The sequence below is a fragment of the Hipposideros armiger genome, unplaced genomic scaffold, assembly GCF_001890085.2.
Source record: "Hipposideros armiger isolate ML-2016 unplaced genomic scaffold, ASM189008v1 scaffold_665, whole genome shotgun sequence".
In the NCBI taxonomy this organism is placed as follows: domain Eukaryota; kingdom Metazoa; phylum Chordata; class Mammalia; order Chiroptera; family Hipposideridae; genus Hipposideros; species Hipposideros armiger.
In genome coordinates, this window is record NW_017732015.1 from 40,383 (window position 1) to 54,394 (window position 14,012).

At 37.5% G+C, this 14,012-nt stretch overlaps 1 protein-coding gene across 2 annotated transcripts in view; it reads left to right on the forward strand.

Moving 5' to 3' along the window:
- CNTNAP5 (contactin associated protein family member 5) overlaps positions 1 to 14,012 on the forward strand; it is a 464,696-nt gene that overhangs the window by 16,604 nt on the left and 434,080 nt on the right. Inside the window, exon 2 of one of the 2 annotated variants that reach the window (XM_019626328.1) lies at positions 7,124 to 7,308. In XM_019626328.1, coding sequence (XP_019481873.1) covers positions 7,124 to 7,308 — 185 coding nt within the window. Of the gene's footprint in view, positions 1 to 7,123; positions 7,309 to 14,012 lie in introns of those variants that run through there. The other variant, XM_019626329.1, reaches the window with a different exon arrangement.

Here is a 14,012-nt window from a genome sequence, read left to right on the forward strand (position 1 = left end):
ACCCCACCAAATTGTGGGCCAACCCAAAACTTCCAGTGGCTTTTCTATATAAACAGCCTGTCTTGATTCATGATGTGTACTTTCCTTAAATCTCTGAAAGGTTCACAAATCGAAACAGGCAGCACCTGGCCTCGGTGTGCCCCATATCTCTTGCTGAGCAGCCTCAAGCCCAACATTAGTATCAGCCAACCTCAGTTCACAGCTTGGCCTCTTGAGGCACCTCCAAGCCCAGAATGGGTGTTGGTCTACCTGTGGATTGCTCTGTGGCTCACACCCAGTGGCCCTGGGCAGGACACAGGCTGCTTCTGAATTTGGCCTGCAGCAGGCCCACGCCAGGGGGTCCCAGAGCCAGTATGCCCAATGGCTGGCTATGGAACAAGCTGGAACACCACCTGGCCACCTCCACAGATGATATGCCGAGAAGGCAGCCCGTGCACAACAATTCCTCCACTGTAGTCACAACCAGTCCTCACAATCAATAAGCATGAGGATCAACCCCTACCATTGATGTGCAGATTTAGGACGTATTTCTTTTTCTCCACATTTTGGCTGCCTCCCTGTGTTTGTTTCTAAGTATTAGGTAGGACTATTTTGCTTGCTGGTCTTAGTAAGGTGGCCTGATGTAGTAAGTGTATTGTGGGGCTCAGTACAGTCTTCCTGGTCACCTGAGCTGCACACTTCACGTGTGTCCCTTGTGTGGCTTGTGTGTGCCCTCCGTTTGTAGTTGAGCTTTGGTTGCTGTTTGCATATCAGTGAGAGGGATTCACCCTCAGGCTCATTGGTTGTGAGGAGTGGCCATGACTACAGTGGAGAAGCTGTTGTGCAGGGGCTGATCCTACAGAGCAGGATCTCTTTCAGCAGAACTCAGCAGGATGACTGCCCCATCCACTCTTTGGGTTTGTGATCCTTGTAGAATGCTGGTTGATGCTCTAGCTCATTTGACAACTGGCCACTGGGTGCACCAGCCCCAGGACCACCTGGGAGGAGAACCATTGCAGGACAAGTACAGCTACAGCCAATATCCCACCCAAGGCCACCCAGAAGGAGCCACAGAGCAATCCACATATTGCTTCCACTGGCAGTGTGCTTGGAGGTGCTTTGAGAAGCCAAGCTGTGAACCAAGGATGGCTGCCACTAGTGCCAGACTTAGGGCTGCTCAGCCAGAGGTATGGGATATGTTTAAATCACATGCTGCTGTTTGTCTGGGTTCTGTGAAACTTTGAGAGATGCAGGAAAGTCTGCAGCTTGAGTCAAGGCAGGCTGTTTGTACCAAAAAGCCACTGGAAGTGGCTTGAGTGTGCCTGAAAGTTGGGCAGGGATGGGTCTCAGAATCACCAAGGCTAGGTGAATGAACAGTATTAGCCAACTTGATGGAGATGCATAGATGGCAGCTGCCTACATCTGCACACTGGGAAGAAGGCAGGCTCAACAAAGAAACAATGGCTTCTTCCAGCTCCTCCATCCAGGAGAAAGTTGGCTCTCCAGCTTTCTGAAACCAGTTGCCCTGAAACCAGACAACTCGGTTCCTCCGTTTGTGACTCTTGCCTCTCTAATTGCTACTTCACTGCTGGGACTCAGAGCCAGGGATTCTGTCAGTGATTAAGTCCTTGCATGGTCCGTTTAAGAGGAGAGCTGTGAACTCCAACTGCCTGCTTTCTTACTCAGCCACAATCTCCACTGGTTTTCACAGTCAGAAATTATGGGGACTTTTCTCCCTGGCACTGGAACCCTGGACTGAGGAGCCTGATGTGGCACTGGGACCCCTTGATCCTTTGAGGGGTACCCCCCACAGGCAAGATATCTTTCCTGATTTTTAATGGTTACATGTTGGTGTGGGACCAGCCTGTTCTACAACTCTGCCCTTCCTACCAGTCTTGAGGTGGCTTCTTCTATATGTCCTTAGTTGTAGAGCTTCAGTTCATCAAGACTTTAGGTGATCCATAATGAGCTTTTTTGTAGTTTAGTTATAATTTTGATGTGATCATGACAGAAGTTGAGTACATTGTTTACCTACTCTGTCTTCTTGACCTGAACCCTCAATTTTTAAAATTTTTGAAAATTAAGTTTTCCTCTAATGTCTAATAATGACATTTCTAGGTAAGATGGGCTGTTTCCTAGTACTAACCAAGTATAGTGTTTGTATCTATACTAACCTGGTACCACCAATTATAGATATTGGGTTGTCGGAAAAGTCATGACATATTTTTCTATGTTTTTCGTTGAAAAAATGGGTCATGATTTTTCCAACAACCCAATACAATTTGAAACATCCTATTTGATGAAAAGCAGAAATTCTGTTTCCCCAGTTGTTTAAACAAAATAACTTTCACTCAATTTATTTTAATACATGATTCCCAAGTGTTAGCATAGAATGATGAATGAAGGAGTGAGTGAAATTCATTTATGTCTGTTATTTCTTGGTTAATTAAAAACTAACTTGTAATACAAGACATATCCAATAATTTACACATCACTTACATAGCTTTCAATGAATCTGCTCTTCAAGATAAACATTACATATTTTTAAAATTTATTTATTTTTCTCATTTTCAAAAATATTTGTCACTATAAAATACAGAAAAAAGAAAAGAAAATCAAAACCTGACAATATTTTTATTAATTCATTCTTAAGCTTTACTATATACTTATCTATTTCTTTTCCATAGTTGTGATTTACTCTACATTTATACTTTTTTATTTTGCTTTATATTTTAAATTAATACAGTGCAGATTATTGAATATCTTCCTTATTCAATGCTACTTTTTGTTTTATCAAAAATGGCAGTCACTACTGAGTATACTTTTAAAATAATATAAACAATTTTTAAATATTATGTAGATTTAGATGCCTATATAATGTGCCATCTGATGATTCTAAGTTTATACACTTTTTATCTCTTTCCAAATAATTGGATCTTATCTCCAATTTTTAAGTTATTTAGCATTATAAAGTATTCCACTATATTTCAGTTTGTTCTCTTAGGATAGATTTCCATAAAGTAAATTACTAGGTAAAAAGTTATGAACACTTTTTACATTCCTCAATATNAATTGAATCCAGCTGGTCTAAAATGTCATTTAAGGCCAGTTTCCGTGTTGATTTTCTGTCTGGCGGATCTGTCCATTGGTGACAACGGAGTGTTGAAGTCCCCTACTACGATAGTGTTGCTGTTGATCTCCGTCTTTATGTCTGTCAAAATCTGTTTTATGTACTTAGGAGCTCCTATGTTGGATGCATAAATGTTTACTAGGGTTATGTCCTCTTGTTGAATTGATCCTTTTATTATTATGTACTGTCCCTCTTTGTCTTTTATTGTAGTCTTCATTTTAAAGTCTATTTTGTCTGAAATAAGTATTGCTACTCCTGCTTTTTCCTCATTTCCAGTTGTGTGAAATATCTTATTCCATCCCTTTACTTTCAGTCTGTGTGTGTCTTTAGATCTGAGATGAGTCTCTTGTAAACAGCATATGCATGGGTCCTGTTTTCTTATCCATTCAGTCTTTTGATCAGAGCATTTAATCCATTCACATTTAAAGTGATTATTGATAGGTGCATATTTATTGCCATTTTGTTATTTGTATTATTTGATCTTTCTGGGTTATCTTGTTTTCCCCTTTATTCTGTTTAAAAAAGCCCCTTTAGCATTTCTTGCAATGCTGGCTTGGTGGCAATGAATTCCTTAAGTTTATTCTTTTCTGAGAAGGTGTTTATCTCTCCTTCAATTTTAAGTGATAGCCGTGCTGGTTAGAGCAATCTTGGTTGTAGGTCTTTATTTTGCATCACTTTGAATATTTCCTGACACTCCCTTCTGGCCTGCAGAGTTTCTGTAGAAAATCAGCTGTTAGTCATANTATGAATATTTCATGAGGTATTTTACATGAAAATGTAAGTGTGTTAACTAAGGTTTATGGTTTCACTAAATGAAGTAAAAGAGAAATTGCTGTATTTTACTTAAGAAGATGTATACTTTTATTCCTCTGAAGACAAATTCATGAATGAAATTATTGGATGGAATTTTAGTAGCAAATTTTGTGAGCCAAGGTTAGGTCATGGAGAGGAAGGCTGACTTTACAACTTAAGAGTCAAGATCGGGTAAGCATCTGACTGTTCTGATGTTCTGACCCATCAAGATGTTGGTGACCGTAGTGGCAGTGGATGAAAGGATAGTAAGGTGGCAGCACCAACTTGGAATTTTACTGCTTGAAGTTGATTTAAAGATCCACTTATTATTAAGAAATAATTGTTAAATGTCTTTTCCCCTTTTAAGAAAAAAAGAAAGTGAGATGCACATCACATTCAAAGTGAAACCTTAATATTAATTTTATTTATCAAGAACCAACAGTTTAGATAAGTTATACTACATTTCCCTCAGCCAATCATTAGGTTGTTTTTTTTTCTAAATTTTTCTTATATTTGTTAAATATGTTTTTGATTCTTTTTTATTGAGGTATAGTGGACATCAGCAAGATGTAGACATTTAAATTATACAATTATGTGTTGACATATGTGCCTACCCATGAAACCATCATAACAATAATTATGAAGAACCTGCCTCTCCTTCTAGCCTCTCTATACAACTTTCCCCAACTGCATCCCTATTTATTAATTCCAGCTTTTTTTTTTTTGGTAGATTTCATAAGATCTGTTACAGTTTTACTTTTTCTTTCCCAATCTGGGTGCCTCTTCTTTCTTTTTTGCCTTATTGCACTGGCTAGAACCTGCAGTACAGGTTGAATAGAAATGGTAAGAGCAGATATTCTTGATTTGCCCACCCCAGTCTTAGGGGGGGAAATATTATTTTATTTCACCATTAAGTCTGATGCTAGCTATAGGTTTCTATATCTTTATCAGGTTCAGCAAATTTTCTATTTTTAGTTTACTGATAGTTGTTATCAGGAATCAATATTTAATTTTTGTGCCATATTTTTCCTTTGTCTCTGATGATCATGTGTTCTTTGTTGCTCTTGATCAACCATTAACTCTTGGACACATTTTATTTTATAAATAAGAGGGATGTGTGTGTATCTGTATGTGTGTGTGTGTGTGTGTGGAGAGAGAGAGAGAGAGAGAGTCTGGTATATTTCACTCACCTGATCCTAGAACTCATACTTAGGTGAATCTTTCCTTATTACCTCCACCTGTAATATCCAAGGGACATGCAAGGGCCACCACATGTTGACACCTTATTACCATTTTGAAATCCATCCTTCCTTTTCCCTCTTGACTTAAACCCCTTTGTCCTCCATCTAGATCACTGCTAATCTTACTGCTAGTCTTGCATGCTAATCAAATTCTCATACAGTAGCCAAAATAACCTTTCTTAAATGTTAGAGTTAGTAATCTCTGATTTAGGAATTCACCAATGGCTTCCATTTCTTAAAGGTACAATACAAGCTATAACTTCCCACACACTAGCACACTAGTCCTGAAAGATATAAACCAGACCTATGTCGCCATGGCATTGGGCCATGTGGATTCCCTCTACCATGTTCCTGAACTATCCCTTCATGCTTTGGCATGTGCTTCTCCTGACTGTGTAACCATGTTCCTTGTTTTGGCCCATCACTGCTCCATAAGGAGGCCTTCACAGCTCCCTACCCTGCATTTCCTTGGCTCATTAAACTACCAGCTGGAATACTTTTTATGGATTTACTGATTGAGAGTCTTTACATTAGACCTTCACAGCAGGCAGTGTGCCTGTTAGCTGTCTCCTTTATTTTCTTTATATGTCACCTATCACTGTAAGCAGCACAGGTATATTTCAATACTTCTTTGTGGAAGGGAGGGAGAAAAATGGAAGGAAGGAAGGGAGGAAGGAAGGAAAGAAGGGAGGGAGAAAAATGGAAGGAAGGAAAGGAGGAAGGAAGGAAAGAAGGGAGGGAGAAAAAATTTATATTAATTCATTAACGTAACTTGACAAATTGTGAGAATTCAAAAGTTGTGGGAAAATAAATAATGAATAAATCAATGAAATAAAGTTAGGTATGAATTCACAGGCTCTCATTTTCAATTACAATAAGTTTGATGTTCTACCCCTACAGGAAGTGGTGACTTAGGGTAATAATGAGGGTGAAGTGAGCAGCCTGCAGGAAAATGGCACTTCCCGCCCCCTTAATGTCACACTGTGGGCAAGCTGTTATAGCTGTTCTGGTAAAGCACATCTGAAGACAGAGGAAAGGGACATTTAGCTTTCAGTCACTAAGGGGACAGAGTGCATACAATATTTTTTTAAATGAAACTTTATATGTAAGTAATAATTAGTTGTATTTAATGGTTAATTTTGCTATGTCTGAGCCGTCCTGCAAATAAAAATTCTGTAATCGTTTTGACAATAGGGAATAGTCAAGAACTCATCTAAAATTGAAGGAAGGACAGAGAGCAGGGGTAACCAGGCATCTTTTCCACCTAAATCTGTCAGATCCTCCCAAGGGGTTTCTTCCAAGCTCAATTTAGGCTGAATCAACACATATGACCCACAGCAGGGTCAGAGTGAGAAGGGTTAAGTAGACCTGGATTGGAACCGTGGCTGCATATCAGAGGCATGCGTGCTTAACGTCACTGAACCTGTCTCCTCATTTGTGAAATGCAGATAATAATTTTACCTTAGAGTATTAAAAATGGAGGTTATAAAATTCCTGCTGTGTAGATAGTAGACACTTGAAAATGACAGCTAAAATGATGATTTCTTCTCCTTTGGCTTTACCTGCAGACTTATCTAACTCACTGTGCACACTGCCTTCCCTTTACTTTCCCAGTTCACTGTCCTCCAAAACAGTGCTCTAAATCCACTTCCTCCATTCAAGAACAATTGAAATGCAGAGAATATGTGTTATTTTAAAATGTGATAACCTCCATTTTCAATGTTATTCTTGCGGCCATTAGGATAGAGTTCCTTTTATTATTTAATTGTTCATGTCCTGAAAACATGTCATTTTATGTCTAGAAGGGGGTGTGCCTATCAACTAACTCAGAATTTGGTCCTGGAATTTGTGGGCAAAGCTTGAAATTTCTTCACAAGCCCAGCAGAATTCTGGGCCTTTACCTTTAGAATAGAGAGAGCTGGATTGCTTGCAGAACATTTTGAGGCATAGATGCCATCTCGCTTTCCTCTCCCCTTCACAGATGATAGCAAGCCTCGGCTCAGTAGCAGCCCACCCTCGGCCACCCTGGGCAGCCTCCTGGATGACCAGCACTGGCACTTAGTCCTCATCGAGCGGGTTGGCAAGCAGGTGAACTTCACCGTGGACAAGTCCATGCAGCACTTCCGGACCAAGGGTGAGGCAGATGCCTTAGACATAGATTATGAGGTGAGTTGACACTTCCTACAGATCCCCAGGAGCCTTGCTCAGGATCAGTATGAAAATCAGTAAACAGAGGAGCAATAGAGAGAAGATGTGGAGCCCTGAGAAATCTTACCCTGTGCTTATCTTCCCCTCAATGGAAACCAGGCAGCCTATAGTGGAGGAGTCTGTGGAGGGAAACTGAGCAGTGAGTGTGGGGAAGATTCCTGGGCAACAATGATGGTGGCCCACAAGACATCAGCTAATTGTGCACATTTTTATGCCCGCAAGTCTCCTTTGTATTTTCTTATTTTATTTATTTATTTCTGTTTGTAGCACCTTTTATCACTGTTTAGTCTCTTGGTTAATTCAGTCACCTTTTTTTCAAAAATTAAATTAAATTAGCTGGGATAATGGAAGATATAGGATTATACTAAGAAGTGTCACATGTCAATGATAGTCATACCTCAATAAAAAAGGAATTATAAATAAAATCCAAAAATATCTAGAATCTACACTGTAGGCACTTGTCTTTAACCTTCGTTCCTAAGCAAACTTTTAACTAACACCCTTGGACAGTTGTTTCTTTCTCAGTTTCTTAGAGAAGAGGCACAGTGACATGCATCAATGCTATGAAACTGTATACTACTGTATACCAGGCTCTGCTCTAGGCAATAAAATATGGAGATTACAGGTAGAGTTCTATAAACGGAGTCTGGCCTGGAGTGACTGGTACAGAACAAGGAGGTGAAAGCCACAGTAGAGAACAGCACTGGGCATTGTGTGAAACTAAGGAGAGAGCACATGTTAGCCAGATGAGGAAGGTCAGAAAGGTAGGCCAGCCAGAGATCAATGCAGGGCACAGGGCATGAATGTCACAGCCCAATATTTATGGGATTTGAAACAATAGACGCGCAGTGGAGTGTTGGCATCAGCTAGTACCAACTCATGAGGGCCGACTGGGAGACTTTCAGGAATTTTGTAAGCTGGCTGGTAAATACAGTCATTATAAAAAAATAGGTTATATAAATTTAGGATTCAATAAAGTAATATAAAAAGTAATAAATGCATTGATTCTGAATTATTTTATTATATCTGTCTAGCTATTTATCTCTATAACTCTATACATCTAACTATAGGTGCACAAGGTTTTGTTTTATTTTGTTTTGTTTTACTGCTGCTACAACTGTGTGGTGGAAATGCATTATATTGAGCTGTTACAGTGCATCTCTTCCCAATTCCATATTCAGTAACATTCCTTTTAGAGTTTGAAATCTACCATGGTGGGAATATTTACACCATGAATATTGGCACATATAAATCAGAGTGATTTATTGTTCTGTTTATTGTCTAGATCAGTGATGGGCAAACTACAACCTGTAGGCCTAGTCTGTTTTCCTCTAGCCTGTGTGCTAAGAAAAATTTTTATATTTGTAAAGGGTTGATAAAGAAATATGAAAAATAATATGTGACAGAGACTGTATATAATTACAGATAAAAGAGTTTAGTGAAAAGTCAACAAAAACATACTATAAGAATCAATTGGTTATATGGAATTTACAATAGATACTATTGAATATTATTATTTTTGAATTGTATCTACACATTGTTTATATCAGTAAAATAATCTAATGTTTGTACACATGCACATGCATATACACACATGTACATGTCTCTCTGTTGGGGGGGTGCCCTGAATAGCCAAATTTTAAGCCTTTATCAATACAACACTTGAAGCAGGGGATAGTGCAAGATAAAACATAAGAATGAGGGATGACCCAGGTGATGATGGGCCATGTGAACCATGTTAAGAAAGTTAAATTGTGGAGTATGAGGAGCCACAAAATGTTTTTTTGCAGGGTTGTGACATGACCAGTTTTAGGCTAGTAATTCTGAATGTATGTTTCAGCAGCCAGCCCAATTAGCATCCTATGGAAATTTGTTAAAAACAGAAATACTCAGGTCACACCTAAATCTACCTAATCAGAAATTCTGGTAGAGGAGCTCAAGAACCCATTATTAAAACTCCTTCAGGTGACTTTGAGGTACCCTAACATTTGAGAACCACCATTTTAGAGCAGTTATTCTGAAGCAGTTACACAGTAGCTTAGACTTATGAGTAGGTGAGAAGAGGGGGGTGCTGGACAGATGGTTGAAACCCTATTAGGAGACAATTTCAATCACTGATGGGATACAGAATAGAAGAATGGAGGTGGAGATGAGTAACTGAAAACTTAAGGTCTGACTTATTTTTTATTCAGTCAATACCATGAGCTATAAGAAAGATTTTCTCTTGATCCTAACACTAGTTTAGAATACTATTGATAAGATATTCCATTCATTAATTTCAAAAGAAAATTTGTCACTCTGACTCAGAGTGCAGATACCCAGTAGATTTTTTTTAAGGTTGCTGATAACTGGAAATCTTTGAATATCAATCATTCTCATTCTTCAACTTTGTTTAAATGATTCAAAAAAAACAAAAAAATACACACAATATTGGGATGATGTTAAAGCAAAGGGAAAACTTTTATGAACTTGAGGACAACAAAAAACATAAAATCATTTTAAGGTTCAGTATTTCCCTAAATACCTTACCACTAATGGCATAAGAGATGGTTCTAAATTTCACCTAGTTGCCTGATTTAACATTAACTTTTAAGTTTATGTCTATCTGTCTGTGGTTTGCTGTGTAGAGAATCAGTATGGAATCACAGCTGCATAGCATTAAAGTGAATGTCAGTACTTGGGGGAAGAAATCCAATGAAGTCATTCAGTTTATGAAGTTGGAACAGATTTTTTTTCATGAAATGCCCAAATTTCTTGGTACCTCATTAAAAGAGTTTCCTAGGAAACAAATACCTTGAGATGTTCCCATGAAGCAACCTCTGCTTCATAGAATTCTAGCCCTTTCCAGAGTGTGAAGCCAACTTCCTCCAATGTTCATAAAAGAAGACAGATTGACTGTAACAGTGACGTTAGATGTTGACTTTACTGAAATGCAAGAGACATGCACAGGAGTCTCCAGAACAGCTAGAGTTCTCCAGTCTTTGAAGATTCTTCTTGGAGAAGAAGAGCACTGGGAACCAGAGTCCTGTGTTGTAATCACTTTAGCACTAACTAGTTGTATAAATCTGGAAAATGAAAACTCTAAATTTCTGTAACTCAGAAGCAATATTTGCACCTTTAATGGAAGGAATAGAGCTAAATAACATATCTAAACATACAGTTAATTTTATTAAAATATTGTTAATTAATCAGAATCTGCACTACTGATTTGATTTCTACACATATGAGCCCTGGAAACTACCAGCTAGAAGGATTACTGAATTCAGGTTCTGGGTTCCAATGACTCATTGTCAAAACATATACCGCTCTTCTAGAGCTCCACCCTATCAAATTCTACATCCAGGCTAATTATATTATAGAAACCAATGTTCCTTTTGAAATTTATCATGCTGTGATCATATCTGGCAAGAAAATTTGGTAGCTTTTACCCCTCCATTGTAGAGTACCTTAGGGATATCAACCAAGTGGTATGTGACTTTCTATGAGGCATCTACTAGGGCTTCTGCTACATTAGGATATATGCAGTTCTCTGCTTCCCCTCCCACTTAGAAGGTGAAAACAAACAAGAGCTCATGGAATATTTTGTCAAAAATAAAACAGAAAGAATGTTGGTCTTTGCTTTTCATTGGAATGCCATCCCAGCTCACATCACTCAGCCCATGTGACTTTCTCCAAATGCTTGTGAGAGAGACTGTAGCAATTCTCTTCATTTCCAGCCTGGAGCAGAAGAGCTTCAGAAGAAATTTTTAAGATCTCAGAGATCCAATTTCTCTGAGATCCTTGTAATTCAAGAAGTCTTTTCTTACCAAGAGCACTTCGTGATTCTCTTTTGCATATCTGTCTTATAAGCTCCAAACTATTAAAAACATATTTTCAAAGTATATGATTCACATGTCATCCATCATGTTATAAACACTGAATGGCATTTTACAAAATCACAAATATATTTTAATAAGACTTCTTAGAAAAAGAAAAACTAGATTAAATTAAACCCTGTGATACACACACACACACACACACATATGTATGTATATGTATATATTCTTCAAACATGTTTTATCAAAGTTTTAAAGAAAATATGAGATAGTACTTTTACAACTGAATATTGTCATATTCTAAATATGACATAAATCTTAAAAACCTGGAAATAAAATATATGAACAATTTTGTCAATATAAAAATATATATCCTCATGAACTTCCACAAAAATGCATGTATAATGACATCACCCCCCAAATAACTCGAAAACACACTTCAAATTTTAATTAGTAAATAAAAACCTCCTACAGGTTATTTTAAAAAGGTAATTCAGTGAAAAAATAGATAAAGAACATAAATATATTAAAAATACATATTGCTCTCAAGTATATGAAAAGATAATCAACTTGATTCAAAAAGATAAATGCAAATTCATGGTTGAATGATATTTTTAACTTAGATTGCGAAGACCAAAATCTGTATAATGTTGGCAAGGACATGAAGAAACAGAAGTATTTCATACATTGTTTGTGGGACTGTACTTAATACAGTATCATAGAAAGGGCGATATCATTCCAAGTTGGAAACACACTCTGACCCAACAACTCTATTTCTAGCTATTTATCCTACAATTATACACAAATGTGTGCAATTGGCAATATTGTATGAATGATAAAAAATTTGAAATTTCCCCAAAATCCACCAAAAGGGGGTTAATTAAAAGTTATCTTAGTCCACAGTGAAACAGTTCTGCCAGGGTGCCCGGTGACCTGGCACCACTATCCACATAAGATATGCACGACAGGTGATCTGGGTCTCGGCAGGGCACCTTGTGATTCTCCTGAAACACAAATGAATGGAGGTCTAGAAAGAGACTCCAAGTCCATCTCCCACATGCATCGTGCCTCATACAAGGTTGCCACATTACAGTTTCTCATTGCCTCCTAGGTTCTGATGAGGTTTTCCACTCTTCCCTCTGAGAATGGAGTTGCACCATATAGAATTGTTTACCTGTCTAGAATTAGATCTCCAGTAACAGGGCTACCCAGCTAGTGTCATGGTCATCTGACCTGTTTTCTTTCAGTGTTCTCATTTTGGTGTGTGAGGCAGGGACCATGTCACTGCAGAGCTTGGCCACTCCTCCCTTTACTGTCTGTGTAATTCAGAAACCATCTGAATCTAAAAGTGGCTCCTTTACCTTTACTAACCCATCAGGCAGGCCTTGGCCTTGGGTTCATCTTATTCTGTAGGTATGCTTGAGAATCTCATACAGAAGCATCATGCACCCATTAAAAAGAATGAGGCAGCCCTATGTTTTCTGATGTGAACCATCTCCAATATAAATTGTTAAATGAAATGAAAAATCAATGTGCAGTACAGTGTAAACACCACCTGTGTTTAAAAAATAGAAAAGAATCTATACACTTAAAAGCATAGAGACACACAAAAATCTTTGGAAGGATGCTAAAGAGATGGATAAGGCAGGTAATGAGAGTGGCATCAAGGAAGGAAGAAACCTTATTTTGTGTTCTATACTCTTTTTTAAATGCTTGAATTTTGCATAGCATGCAAAAAAGTATTTTAAGAAGAAACTGAGGCAATAGAATATATAGCTTAAGATGTATTTCTTATACTTGCTTCTAAAATTACATCCTCTGATTTATTTTTATTCATAGTTTTTTCAAAAACATTTATCACTTTATACTCTTATTAAATTTACTATTAATCAACTCTCTCATCATCTTCACCTCAACCATAGAATTTAAGCTCATCATAGGTGTAGATATTTTTTATCTTAATTTATTTCTATAGGATTTATATCTAATACATAAATATATTCAGTAAATATTTGTTAAGTACATGAAGGAAGTTTCTTTTTGTGAATTATAAAAGATAACAATTCATGCCTACTTTTCTTCCCACAAGAAGTTCCTAATAGGTCTCCCATCCTCAAAGGCCATGCCTTGCTGCCACCCTAACTTTAGTTGATGTAGCCCAATGAACATTTCTCCTAGAGCTCAGACATGATTAAAAGAACTGGCCTGACATAATATAACTATTTATCTGGTGATTGAAATAACTACAGATCACTAAGGAAAACTGTTTTCCAGATCATGTGGTAGTATAATTATTATTGATCCTTTTCTCCTTTGGAAATTCAGTTGCAAAGCTAAAGTAGAATATCTACATGGAAGGAAATAAATGGAAGAAAATAAAATAAGAAAAATAAAAATGCATAAACTTAAAGGAAAATAAGGAGGAAAAAATGGAAGAAAAACGTTTTTATTTTGAGTGGTATGTTGTAATTTCATTTAATCCCTTAACAAGCCTTGCTTGGGGGGGGGGTATAATTGGATTGTCGGAAAAGTCATGATGTATTTTGTCTGTTTTTCAAAGGTCATTTATTTATATAAAGAACAAAGATCAATCAATGATATATTGCCCATTTTGTTCGATAACCTTTTGCCATCTTTCAGTGAGCTTCATAATTCCTCGTTCATAGAAGGACCTGTCTTTATTTGCAAAAAAATGAACAAGGGTGCTGATTTACAGCCTCATCTGAATTGAACGTTGTATCATGCAAGGAGCTTTGAAGAGAGTGAAATGAGTGGAAGTCTGACAGCTCAAGGTCAGGCGAGTATGGTGGGTGTGGCAACACATCCCATCCAAGCTCCAATAATTTT